The 13,061-nt window shown below is 37.8% G+C and overlaps 5 protein-coding genes across 5 annotated transcripts; 2 read left to right on the top strand and 3 right to left on the bottom strand.

The window, feature by feature from the left end:
* The first annotated feature begins 181 nt into the window (after positions 1–181).
* LOC106403039 (probable protein phosphatase 2C 39) lies at positions 182–3,969 on the top strand. Its single transcript, XM_013843882.3, has 6 exons — positions 182–394; positions 694–948; positions 1,022–1,298; positions 1,366–1,520; positions 1,599–1,748; positions 3,692–3,969. Exons 1-5 carry the CDS (start codon positions 350–352, stop codon positions 1,734–1,736), a joined length of 870 nt encoding a protein of 289 aa, XP_013699336.2. The 5' UTR covers positions 182–349; the 3' UTR covers positions 1,737–1,748; positions 3,692–3,969.
* LOC106403040 (squamosa promoter-binding-like protein 5) lies at positions 1,757–3,040 on the bottom strand. The gene is made up of 2 exons (XM_013843883.3): positions 2,313–3,040; positions 1,757–2,241 (listed from the first exon to the last, which is right to left on the bottom strand). The coding sequence occupies exons 1-2, from the start codon at positions 2,636–2,638 to the stop codon at positions 2,028–2,030; spliced, it is 540 nt and encodes a 179-aa protein (XP_013699337.2). The 5' UTR covers positions 2,639–3,040; the 3' UTR covers positions 1,757–2,027.
* A 1,211-nt stretch (positions 3,970–5,180) lies between the features above and the next one.
* On the bottom strand, positions 5,181–6,045 carry LOC106405189. The gene is made up of 2 exons (XM_013845776.3): positions 5,798–6,045; positions 5,181–5,669 (listed from the first exon to the last, which is right to left on the bottom strand). Exons 1-2 carry the CDS (start codon positions 5,933–5,935, stop codon positions 5,346–5,348), a joined length of 462 nt encoding a protein of 153 aa, XP_013701230.1. The 5' UTR covers positions 5,936–6,045; the 3' UTR covers positions 5,181–5,345.
* Positions 6,046–6,185: 140 nt separating this feature from the next.
* On the top strand, positions 6,186–7,658 carry LOC106406641 (3-hydroxybutyryl-CoA dehydrogenase). The gene is made up of 3 exons (XM_013847337.3): positions 6,186–6,441; positions 6,679–6,900; positions 6,975–7,658. Exons 1-3 carry the CDS (start codon positions 6,256–6,258, stop codon positions 7,449–7,451), a joined length of 885 nt encoding a protein of 294 aa, XP_013702791.2. The 5' UTR covers positions 6,186–6,255; the 3' UTR covers positions 7,452–7,658.
* A 617-nt stretch (positions 7,659–8,275) lies between these two features.
* Positions 8,276–9,324, bottom strand: LOC106404502 (VQ motif-containing protein 19-like). The gene has a single exon (XM_048779819.1). The coding sequence runs from the start codon at positions 9,090–9,092 to the stop codon at positions 8,415–8,417; it is 678 nt and encodes a 225-aa protein (XP_048635776.1). The 5' UTR covers positions 9,093–9,324; the 3' UTR covers positions 8,276–8,414.
* Between the last annotated feature and the right edge of the window lie 3,737 nt (positions 9,325–13,061).

Below are 13,061 nucleotides of genomic sequence, written 5' to 3'. Positions count from 1 at the left end.
TAAAACTATAGGCTATATTTTATTGATATAAATGTGAAAGTAAAGCCCATTCTAACATTGGGCTTTTATCAGCCCATTTAGAGATATTTTTCTGCCGTTGATGTATTAAAGAAAGAAGGAAAAGTAATACGTGGCGCGAAGACGTCAATAATAGCCGCAAACAAAGCGGCGAAGAAAGCTGACATGCAACTGCAACAAAAAACAGCTATCGTGTCATCTTCCCAACAGCTCTTAACTCTTTCACCCTTTTATCTCTCTCTCTTACGCTCGCAAAACAAGATAGTTTCGCCTGTTCTTTGCACATTACATTATTACATATAATATAAAATCGTGTTTCCATATTCGAGCCATGGCCGGTAAGGAAATTTTCCACAAGATGAAGGAATCCGTCAAGGTATTGTTTTCATTTTTTTTCTCTTTCATGTCACTTCGAGATTTCGATAAATATTAGCCATTATATATATTTGAGTAGATACTTCTTCTTGGATCATGTCACATGATGGTTTTGGTATAGAACGTAGCATGTAACACTATCCGTTATATAGATAGGCTTGTTGGAAGGAATCTATTTTGGTCTACATGACGTCGAGGTCGAGTTAGGTTCTTGATCCCCTTACGACACTATAAGTGATAGCAGTAGAAACAATATGTCTGTACTAATATATGAAACGTCGCCTCTGTTATTACCTATAGGAGAAAGTTGGGCTTGGTGCATCTGATTCTTCTGCAGATTCAGGGAAAGGCAAGAGCAAGATGTCGAAGCAGATCACGCATGGTTTCCACTTGGTCAAAGGGAAAGCCTTCCACGAGATGGAAGATTACGTTGTTGCCAAATTCAAAGAAGTTGACGACAACGAGCTTGGCCTTTTCGCTATCTTCGATGGCCACCTTAGCCACGAGATCCCTGACTACTTGTGCTCCCATTTGTTTGACAACATTTTGAATGAGGTAACGCATTGAGAGTTTACTCTTAAGTCTCGTTTCAAAATGGACTTATGTTCTTGTTTTTTTAACGAGGTAGCCAAATTTCTGGCAAGAACCAGAGAAAGCGATCAAGAAAGCTTATTATATAACGGACACGACGATTCTAGACAAGGCATCTGACTTGGGGAAAGGCGGTTCCACTGCTGTCACTGCGATATTAATCAATTGCCAGAAGCTGGTGGTTGCTAACGTTGGCGACTCTCGTGCTGTTCTTAGCAAAGGCGGTGTTGCCAAGCCACTCTCAGTTGATCACGAGCCTAACATGGAGAAGGATGAGATAGAGAACAGAGGAGGATTCGTTTCAAACTTCCCTGGTATCTAATTCATATGTTAAGTATGTTATGATCTTCATGTTGATGATGTGTATGCTTGTGTTATCAGGGGACGTTCCTAGAGTTGATGGTCAACTGGCTGTGGCAAGGGCCTTTGGTGATAAGAGTTTGAAGATGCATTTGAGTTCAGAACCATACGTCACCGTGGAGATCATTGACGACGATGCAGAGTTTCTTATCCTAGCAAGTGATGGGCTTTGGAAGGTTTTAGTTTTATCTTAATCAACTCTCAACACTCAACACTTGTTTGGTTTAAGCTTATTATTCAAAAAAATCTTATAGGTCATGTCGAACCAAGAAGCGGTTGATTCGATTAAGGGAATAAAAGATGCAAAATCTGCAGCAAAGCACCTCTCAGAGGAAGCTGTTGCAAGAAAAAGCTCAGATGATATCTCAGTGGTTGTCGTTAAATTTCAGTGAGCTCGGTTTAAGGTTAGTCGTAAAAGAACACATCATAATCATTTATTGAAGCATATAAGACTACTACGAAACATAATTAGACAATACAAGAGTATGATAAGGTCTTATACATTTGTGGATAGGCATCCTTTACATGATTACATAAAGGTTACTAGAGTTTTGTAGTTATATAGAGGTGTAGGAGATAATACCACATGGTTAGATGCCATTATTTGGATAACAAGAGAACGTACACATAGAACATAAGTAGATGACAGAAGAGAGAGAGCGTTTGGGTGAGTTGATATTGTTTTATCTGATCTGTGGTCGCTTGAATGGTGAGTTAGTCATAGGAAGTTTCATGTCTATCCTGTTTCTTTCTTGAGTCTGTGTCAAGCTAACCCCTCTCCGGCCTGACCCTTCTCCGAAGCTGTCACCAGATATCTTCCTCCTCCTCTCGTTGTGTCCAGCTAAGCGCCTCCTGCAACTTCTTTTAGTTTCATCAAACTCTGCTAGCTCATGGAACCTGCACAAACCCACCCCTAAACAATCAATTTAAAAGAGATTTCTTCTATATTTGAAGGGAAAAATGGTTACCTGCTGCATTGTTGACAAAAACGTTGCTTGACTCCAGCAACAGTTGCAGAAGAGGCCTTTGCATGAACCTCACAGACTTTGTGTCTGCGGTAATACTGCTTGGCCTCACTTAAGTTAGCAGTGCACCTATCGACCAGGCACAGCCGCAAGGGAACACGTTCTGTGTTAGGACCTCTAGCTCTCTCCATCACTCTCTTCCTTTTGTCTTCATCTCCAGTATCATCCTCCTCTCCATCCATGCTATTCTCCGTTTCTTCTTCAGCAAGGCTGGTGGCTATAGCCTTGTCTTTCAAGTAACCCCAGCGTTGTGATCTCTGACCCTCCATTTCTGGTAAAGCTAGGTGGTGGTGAAACTATGGTATAGAGTCTATAGACTAAGCAGTGTGGATGTATGGGCTTGGGGTTTAGAATGAATGTGTGTGTTGAAGTGTTTAAAAAGAGGAAGAAAAGACGAGAGATGGACCACTGTGTCCTTATATGCTTCCCTGGTGGAATAAGTACTTGATTACAGTGATGTGCTTACTTCCTTCCCCAAAGAAAGAAATAGAGAGTTAAAAGGGCTGGAAATGTTGTTATCACTGGTGCATAGGCCTTGTGTGGTTTTCGTTTGCTCTGAATAAATGAATAGTTGGTACAAAGCTATCTCTATTGTACTTCGCTTCTTTTATTTGACTTTTTTTTTAAATTCGAATCCTTATTCAAAATGGGGACCCTTTTCTTGTAAGATAACATTGATGTCCTGCTGCTAATGAAGGATGATACCTTATTGACTAGAACATATAGTACATAGAAGAGCTGGAAATCATAAGCAGACAAAAGATCCTAATAAATGGTGACATACTTCGTGGATGTAGACTATTGGATTAATCTGCTTGCAACCCTAGTGTTGTTTGGACCCATCTAGACAAGGCATTTAAGGTTAGCTTAGGACTAGAGGAAAATTGGTTTTGCTCAGGTTAAACATGTATCTGTCTTATATCTTTCTGTTACATGCTGGTTTGTGTTAACTTGCCTTGTCTGTGGTATTTGATGTTGGCAGCATGAATATTATGTGTGTTCTGGACCATAGCATATGAATGTATTTAGTTGATGCTTGCACACTTTTTATTTCTTTCGAGTGTTAGGCATTTATCGTTATTACCTACAAAGATTCTATATTGTGGGAGTGTAAATAAGTGATGTCAGTTTAGATAGGAGGTCAATGCAAACGACACTTGGAACTTGGAACAATTCTTGATAGAGAACTGTGATGTTTAAGGTTTAAAGTTTAGCTGCTCAAAAGAGATTTTCTTCACATAATTATTTGATCATAAAAGTGACAAAATCCTTTTTATTTTTTTTTCCTTACCTTACCTTGTTTTGTTTTTTTACCTCTGCAGATTGCATTGATCATTAGTCTTACTGGTCACTGAAACAAGTAAAGAGTATTTGGGTTTGGACCAGCTAAAGAATCAAAACATGAAACAAAGCATGGGCGTTTCCTCCTCTGTAAAATGCAATCATCACCACTTTTATTTACTCTTTCTTTTTTCTTTTGCAAACTGTGTGACTTCTCTGTCTGTTTCTTTGTGGGAATAAAAATCAACAGTTGAGGCTTTCTATGCTTCTCTTTGTATTGTAACTTTTTATTTACTATGCATTAAATCAGTGTACGAAACAGAAATAGTTAAAAAGAGGAGTGGGTAGTGAAAGAGACAAGACATAAAAGGTTTCACATGCTAAACTGTACTCATGTCTTGAATCTATCATCTGTGACTTAAAGCTTTTGGGAGTTTGCAAAGTTGCACATAACAAAATAGATTTTTGTCCCTTTTCTTTCTCACATCTCTCTTTTGTTTTCTCCTCCTCTTCAAAAATAAACATGTTTTAGCACACACTCAAAGAATATGATTATATAGGTGAACTATATAGTTTTGGCTAACGCTTTGTAAGCTATTTTGTGAGCGAGAAGTGATTCTTTTGAAATGTTTGGCAGAACAAAGTGAGCAAAGGGTCGAATATGATAAGTTAATGCTCGTCTCTATCTGCTCGGTTTCAAATTCAAGTTTTGGCCCCTACAAAGGAAAGATATTTCCTAAAATCGAACCTTAGAAAAAAATAAGATGCTATCATATTAATCCAAGAAGTGGAGAATATTTCATTCTCAGCCATGGCGAATTTATCTAGTTTCGCATTTTGTCACTTCAACGTTGGGAAATAAAATGCAAGTAGCTATCGGTTAAGCCACTACTAAAACACTAGATATCAGAGATGCCTCATTTCGTTTTCGGTTCCACTTGTCTCCTACATAGCAAATAGAATAGTTCTGTTTATTTGTCATAGATGCCAAAGCTTAGATATGATAGTATCAAAGATTTAACATAGAAATTAGAAAATACGAAACACATGAAAACTACTTGCAGATAATATTTATTAAAATCTCCTGTTGTAATATAACAAAAAAAAAATACAATCTGTCTAGTGTCTTGTAGATTTTTAATATATGAAAGCAAGATAATGATATTTCACATGATCGGTTTTTACGAAAAAAATAAAAGTGCTAGTTTGAGTAAATAGTACACAACTTGTTACCGATCTGTCTGTAACGCGTTATAGCGATGTTGAACCTAGGGGAATTTGTCTCTCCATTTACGGGAATCTGTTACTCCATTTATGCGATCCAGCTGTGTTAAGAGACTCAACCCCACAACCAATCACTTTAGGGTTCAGACATTTGTCAATTTACATACACTTACTTATGGAATCACTGCTCTGCTTGCATGCATCCACCCCATGTTCTTGTTATCCTTTTATGAATAAAATGAAAATATTATGTTTTAAATTTTGTATACATGCATGCAGTTTTTTAAGATATGCCTTGCAAAATACTAGTTCAAACTTCAAAACAATTGTTATTTTCCCACTTTAACTGATAAAAAACAAAATGTAAACATTCTAGCAACATTCTTAAACTTTCCAAGTGCAACATTTTACTGAAACAAACAACAATGATAAAAAAAAGAAGACAATAAATAAGCAGCCAAACACATTCTCTCACGGTGACTTATTTTCACCGTCGGTTTGCTGATGTAGTTCCTCCACACCCCTATACTCCGTCGTATCAACAGGCTGGCTCACATCCTTCAACTCCACCGCGACCTTGTCCTCTTGAATCCTATCGCCGGTGTCATCATCTCCGGCAACGGCTTCGCTTATGTTCTGTCCCGTTTCCTTGGCCGCTTTCCAGGCCCCGTCCATGGCATCCTTCATGTTATCTCCTGCGTTCAAGGCTGCATCCGTCGCTTTCTTCACCCCTTCCTTTGCCTTATCTGACACGTAACTCGCTGTGGACCTATCGTCGTGACGGTCTCTCATGCTCTATAAAAAAAATCCCTAGTCGATTAGCCTTAACTAAAATATCAATGACAGTTATAACGAGAAATAAAAAATGACACATTATTAGATAACAATGTGAAAACTCAAAATGACACTAGCTGTGGACTTACCTCGGTTTGCCTAAATGCGGTGAAGAGGCGGTCGAACCGGGTGGTAGCGTGTCGGAGGACATAACCGGAGACATCTCCGCCATGAGTTTTTGAAATGGTCACGGTCACGAGTCTCTTAATCGACAACCTAATCGGCATAGTTACTTTTCTTGTTTACTTGGTTACACCTAACCCGTGATCTCAACTGCTTTATGAAGTACTTAGCGAAGATCCAAAGCTTGCGGAACGGTGGAGGACTGGGCCAACGACACGTGAACAAACGTACGACACGTTCCTAGTTGATATGTCGTGTATCGACACGTGCTCATAACGTCACTCACTAAATAGTATACTAATCAATCTTATTGGGCCATACTAATTCGGCCCATTAGAGCTCTTACGAAAATCGAAGCTGCCAAAGTTTATCTCTTTCATTGGAATTCGCAGAGAGACTGACTACCTTACGATCGCCGGAGAAAATGGCGGAGATAAAGTGCGTCGGAGTAGTGGGTGCTGGTCAGATGGGTTCAGGAATCGCGCAGCTCGCCGCCACGAACGGCCTCGACGTTTGGATCATGGACGCTGATCGTGATGCGCTCTCTCGAGCCACCGCAGCTATCTCCTCCTCCGTCAATCGATTCGTCTCCAAAGGCCTTCTCTCCAAGGCAAGATCTTTATCGTAATTCCTTAAAAGAATAAACTTTCCTCCTTGGAGTCTACAATTATACAGGATGCTCTGTTCTTGTTATTTTCCGATAAAGTTTGTTGCTTTATTGATTTAGATCACGCGTATAGCTTCTTAGACAACTTCACGATCTTGTGGAGACGCTGTAGTGTTCAGACAAGAGTGTATTTCAGGATAAAGGACAGTTAAAACGGTCTGAGTGATTTGTGCATTGCAGGAAGCGGGTGATGATGCTATGCGTCGTCTACGTTTAACATCAAACCTCCAAGATCTGCGTTCTGCTGATATCATCATCGAAGCCATTTTGGAGTCCGAAGACATTAAGAAGAAGCTGTTCAAGGAGTTAGATGGTATAGCCAAGAGTTCTGCGATTCTAGCTTCTAACACAAGTTCCATCTCCATCACTCGTCTTGCTTCCGCAACTCAAAGACCTACCCAGGTTACAAGACTCTTATTACATCTTCTGCTCGTCTATATATTGTTCATAAAGTGTGTGTTCTTCTTCGTCTATAGGTCATTGGAATGCACTTTATGAACCCTCCTCCAATAATGAAACTGGTTGAGATCATTCGCGGCGCTGATACCTCACAAGAGACGTTTATTGCTACAAAAGCTCTAGCTGAAAGGTTTGGGAAGACAACAGTGTGCTCACAAGACTACGCGGGCTTCATCGTGAACAGGATCCTCATGCCGATGATCAATGAAGCGTTCCACACACTTTACACCGGGGTGGCTACTAAGGAGGACATTGACAGCGGGATGAAACACGGCACAAACCAACCGATGGGGCCTCTGGAGTTAGCGGACTTGATCGGTCTAGACGTGTGCTTGTCGATAATGAAAGTGCTGCATCAGGGACTTGGGGACTCTAAATACGCGCCGTGTCCTCTTCTTGTACAGTACGTTGATGCTGGAAGATTAGGAAGAAAACGAGGAGTAGGAGTGTATGACTACCGTAAGAAGGCTGGTACTCCATCTCCTCGGCTCTGATAAAACGAAAAAATCAAAATCAATAATAGAGAAGGATGATGAAGATACATTTGGCAACAGTAAATGCTTTGTCGATTGTGTTTGGTTTCTTTCTTTGTTCCTTGGCCTATATGAAGTTATGGGTCAGTATAAGCAAACTCCCTCTGTTTGTAATCTGGATACTCGATGTTACCTTTGACAATTTAATAAGTGATAAACTTTTGTAAATTGTTTACGTAAAATATTTCAACTAGTAAAGTAGTAATCAACTTATTATCGATGACGAAGGTATTCAAGAGATAATGAAGAAAATCATCACATGATAACATATATAAGTTGATGATGCAACGTATTACTAGTCAAATAGCTACAGACAAATCTCTGTTGACAAAACAAAAATAGCAAAAAAAAACTTTACATTAATGTATATTTACTAATTACTATCTTAATCTATAAACTTGAATGGTTACTCCGAGTTTTAATATTCCTTTCGTTTTGCTAAGTTAGATGTTTTAGAAAAAAAAAATTATTTCACAAAATAGATTTTTTTGTATTTTCTATAAAAAATTATGATTTTCAAAAAAATTAAATGATTTTATTAATTTATTATTGATTAAAAATTATTAAAATTTGAAAATTACGATATATTTATTATAATTATTTAATGAATTTTCTTAATATACGGAAAAACTCAAAAATTTATTTTTCTGAAACAGAGAAAATAATAAATTGTCAAATTATTAATTATATTTTTCATTTTAATATGAAATATCTTTTATCTTATTTGTAAATTGTGCTTATGTTTTAAATATTGGCGAGCATCTTCTTATCTTTGACTTCTCATATTCTTCATTTTCTTTATTTAAAATTTTTTAATTGACATATTTTTGGTAACATAGTAAAAACAAAGCAAGATTAAAAAGCAGAGTTAAAAAAAAAAGAAAATAACAGTGGCAGTAAATTTTATGAACATTCTCTCTCTCCTCAAGAAGTTGAAGTATCCGGTGAAGCTGCCGATACTCTCGGAGAAGTAACAGGAAACAGCGGCAAAAGCTGCGGCTCCGATTCCCTCGGAGTTGAAATAGGCGACCTATGCAAGTAATACCCTTTCTCCGAGATCGCTCTCTCTTCCTCCGACAATGGTGACATCCTGTCGAAAGGGTCACCGTCGTTCCCGTCGCCACCGTGTTTCAGCGGCGTCACGGGGCTGTTCAGTGCTAGCTTCGGGAAGTCAAGACAGCTAGGCGACAGAATCTCTTGATTCCTCGGCGAGAATCTTGGACTTCCGGCACCGTTCCCGCCGCCGATCATGAGTGTGTTAATCATGAGGCTGTTCTTGAGGCTGTTGCTGTTCGATCTCCTCTCGTATAGTTTGTTTCCCGTGTGTTTCTTCGGCTGCGTCGTTTTGACCGGTGGAATCACGAAAGTACTCTTGCCGGAAGGAGAGGGAGGAGGACGCGGCGAGTCTGGGGATCTCGGGGAGGAGGTGCCGGTTAGCATCTGGACGACTTGTTTGAAAGTGGAAGTGTCTGCTTGAACGAAAGTTGTTGGGTAATGATCAGATCTGGTGATGATGTGGTGATGTAAAGATCCATTGATGATGGAAGAGGAAGCTGATGATGAAGTAGTGGAAGACGGGTTTGGTTTTGTTGTGGTCTCCATAGATGTTTATTGAACTTTTTAGAAGTTCACCAAAGTCTATATGTAACTAGAAGTCTTCTGTGTGAGTTTGAGTGAAAGAGAAGATGATGATGAAACTAAAAAATGGAGAGTCTCCTCTTGAGGTTTTGGGATTATAAAAGAAGTTGGATTGGTTGTTTTTATTTAATTTGGAATCTTTCTTTATGATAAATAAAACTATTGCAATTAAAAAAAATATAGACAAATGAAAGTTGACATGAGGATTTGTGCCCAGGGGAATCAAAATATGTTTTATTAGGCAGTTTTTAAATTCTTACTTTGAATTTGTCTGCCATAGACTAGAGTGCATAAAGGAAATAAATTTGTAGATTAAATGAAAGAAGTGAACTTTGTCTTTATTAGCCCCTAACATTAAAATTTTACACATTATTAAGAGAGTGCTCGCATAATTGATATAGATTATTCGAAATCCAAAACTTTATGCAACAACAAATTATATTTGATATATCAAGAAAAAAAGAGTGACAAAAAGTTGACAACATAAATGCCTTTTCCTTTTCCAAAAAAAAAAGAGAGATATTCATTCATAATGTTCCTCTCCGCTGACGTAATAATCAAAGTTATATCTTTATATGCATGCCATACATGATACAGATATGAATATATAGGACTATCGTATCTAGGAAATGTTTCACATGCCAATCAAAGTAGTACACATACACCTATATTGTGTTTGCACATAATGTATGCGTGTGAGTGTGACATCGACGTATCAAATTTTTATTTGTGATTACAAATGAAAGAAACTTCAAGTTCTTTCTCTTAGTGGACTATCTATATGTGTGCGATATTGCATACTTTTTCAACTAAAAATTCTGGTAGATATATAAGCCCATGATACAGTCACAAGAAAAGATAGAGATAGCATAAGTGATAATAAAATAAATAATGAACTAGTCGACGTTTGAATAACGTACATAAATATAGACGGCACAATTATTTGGATTTTGTTTTCTTCCTCTACGACTCGTTCACATAAGTAGACTTTTGGCTAAATTTAGAGAAAATTTCTTGTTCATTTCAATTAGAATCAGTCTACTCAACATTTCTTTCCTAATTCTAACAAAAATATTTTGTGCAAGTTTCAATTTTTTTTTTTTTCCCTTCTGATTTTTATTGATGAAACTGAAAAAACATACAAGATGAAATCCAAATGCCAGCGGATACGACTTAAAATCCCTGAAATCCCTGGAAACATAGCCCACAACAGGGGATCGCAAACCCAAACAAGTGAACAACGGGTGACATACAACAACTACTAAGATCACTAGATTAATCTTCACTCTTACATCCAAACCCGTGAACAATCCTTGGTAGTGAGAATAGAGATGATACCTATTGGCTTTGATCAGCCGGATCTCTTCCGAGAGCCAGACAAGAGAGAGTAAGCGATGCAATGGCCTTCACAACTACGACACCAGACCAAACTTACATGAACCTTCAGTTCCATGAACCAAGCCAGAACCACAATGTCTAACACCAAAAACCAACTCAAGAAGCAAACAAACGCCTTACACTAAAGCTCCCTTCTCAACTGAACCTTCATCGGAAAATCTAAAGGCCTCAACCTCTTTATAATGCTTCAACTAACAGAAGCCACCGAGGACGAGAGAGGCAAATGACAATCCGGTAGACACACTTATTCAAAGGACAGGAGAAGAGCTCATAACAGAGAGATGGAGGCGACCAGAACCATGAATCTTCTCTTCTCAAAGGTGTTAGACCTGCTCTGCTCACCACACACCACTACACCGTCAACACATGACCGCACCATCAACACACCACCGCTTAAACCGTTGCTGAAACAAAAACCAAGAGGACAAACACTAAAACCCAACAAGAACGCCTCAGATTTTCAACCTCTCTGACAAGGAACATACGACAGATGGGATAAAAAGATGAAGCACAAGCCAAGACGAAGCAAACGAACAAGGCTGACACAAAACATGACCATCTGCACCAGAAATCTAAAAGGGAAACAACTCAAGATCTGTAGATCTAACAGATTCAAACCCCAAAATTTCTAGATCTGTTAACAGACAAAAAGGAGATGATGAGAGAGGTGAAGAGAAAACGAAATACAAGAGGACGAGTCACTCCGGTGGCGGCGAGGAGCGCCCACCACCGGAGAAAGCAACGAAAGGCTGGCTGCGCAAGTTTCAATTTAGACTGGCCTTTTTATAGAAACGGAGGAAAAAGAAAGATGCGACAGGCGTGCATGTATTGAGCCGCAAACCCTAATGATAATATATAAATTAAAAGTCACCTGACCGTCGGGACACTTGTAATGCCAAAGATTGGTTTGTTTCCCTTGGTTGAACGAGCTAATACTCCCATTAGTCTACTTCTACTACCTTTAATTAACCTTGGTTGGTTTGGCCGGTCCAAATTTAAAATATTAGTATATAATTGTCCATAAAAAGCATAATATATGTTTATGGAAAATAGTAGTAGTACATACTGTGTTTGGGATAAACTTTAATTCGTAGAAGTACAGATGTTGCGATATACCGGTTTGGTTCATTTTCAATAAAGCTTTTTCTCTTCTCTAGTCTGCGTACTTAACTAATCAGTTTAAACGAGATTTGGGGTTATATTGATACATTCTTGGTTAATGTAGGCAAATCATGTTTCATCATAGCTGTGGTTGGAAGTCAATTGCAATAATTTGATGGTGGGACAAAGACTATTAATTAGTGATTATCTATGAAAGCGAGAAAGGAGCTCATGTAAATAACTAAACATTAAAGAAGATGATGTATCTTTACTGCCTAACCCACAGTCGGTTCCTACTTTCGTTCCTTTTACTTATTTTGGTTGCTAATGTGCTTTGGAATATATTCATACTACTTCAAATTGAATTTTGTACTATTAACTATATTTCATCCACCATTAACTGAAAAGGAAAAATTCAAAGTTTTCATGGTAAGCTAACGATGCTTATATTAGTGGCTAAGAAATGCTTTATTGTCATTATCACTAAGTAGTTAGATTCTACCTAATTAAGCATATTTTCAGGCTAGGTTAAACCATCCTCACATTATTATTCAAACCACATGTTCACGTACCTGAATTCTGCTGCAAAAGAATAACATCCAAGTTTGGTTATCAATATAAATGATTTGGATCTTCTTTTTGGGACTGATAGATGTTTGATGATATTTAACTAATAATTAACCAGCGTCCACAGCATAAAAAAGATCCAAACACAAGTGGCCACCACCAATTTTAATCGGCTGCAAGTCTTTGACAGTAAAGTTTTTTAAAAAAGTCTTTATACACAAGTAAAACAATCGATAAAGTATATAGTTACTTTTTCCACACGAAAATACTAATGTAATGAAATAGAGGACACAAACGCGAACATGTTAAAAACTCAGAGCTCACAGTCGGATTTAAGTTTAACCCATGGCCAAGAGCTGCATAGGTTTCGTCAATTAAAGTTCAAACATCAAGAAATGAAAAGCGATTAAGCGTGTTAAAAAACGATTAAGCAAAAAAAAAAAAGCTATTAAACAAAACAACTTCTTGCATATATACACTCATATTTAAAAGATATACGATTAAGCAATTTTTTGTATAAGCTTGGTTTCTTTGAAAGTGCAAGTTGTTTCATTTTAGGCCAATATAAACCCAGTAGGATATAAACCCAATGAAAAGTGGATGATAACCCCTCTATTTCTCTGTTATACTACTATTGATAATTAAATTCAGTGTGAAAATAATAAATAATTTGAGAGAACATGAGGCTGAAGCTATAGGCATAATAGACTGTCAGGTATAGGTTACAAGATATCATGTGCGTATTGTCTTGGAACAGTTTAACAGAGCACATCGTATATTTTTCTTTGAAATAACGAAAAATTCTTGATGTTTTTAAGAGTTATTATTGATCGCATATGCTCGACGGAATGCACACTACACTGGCTC

The sequence above is a fragment of the Brassica napus genome, chromosome A5, assembly GCF_020379485.1.
Source record: "Brassica napus cultivar Da-Ae chromosome A5, Da-Ae, whole genome shotgun sequence".
Lineage (NCBI taxonomy): Eukaryota > Viridiplantae > Streptophyta > Magnoliopsida > Brassicales > Brassicaceae > Brassica > Brassica napus.
This window is presented reverse-complemented; position numbering and strand designations above follow the sequence as displayed.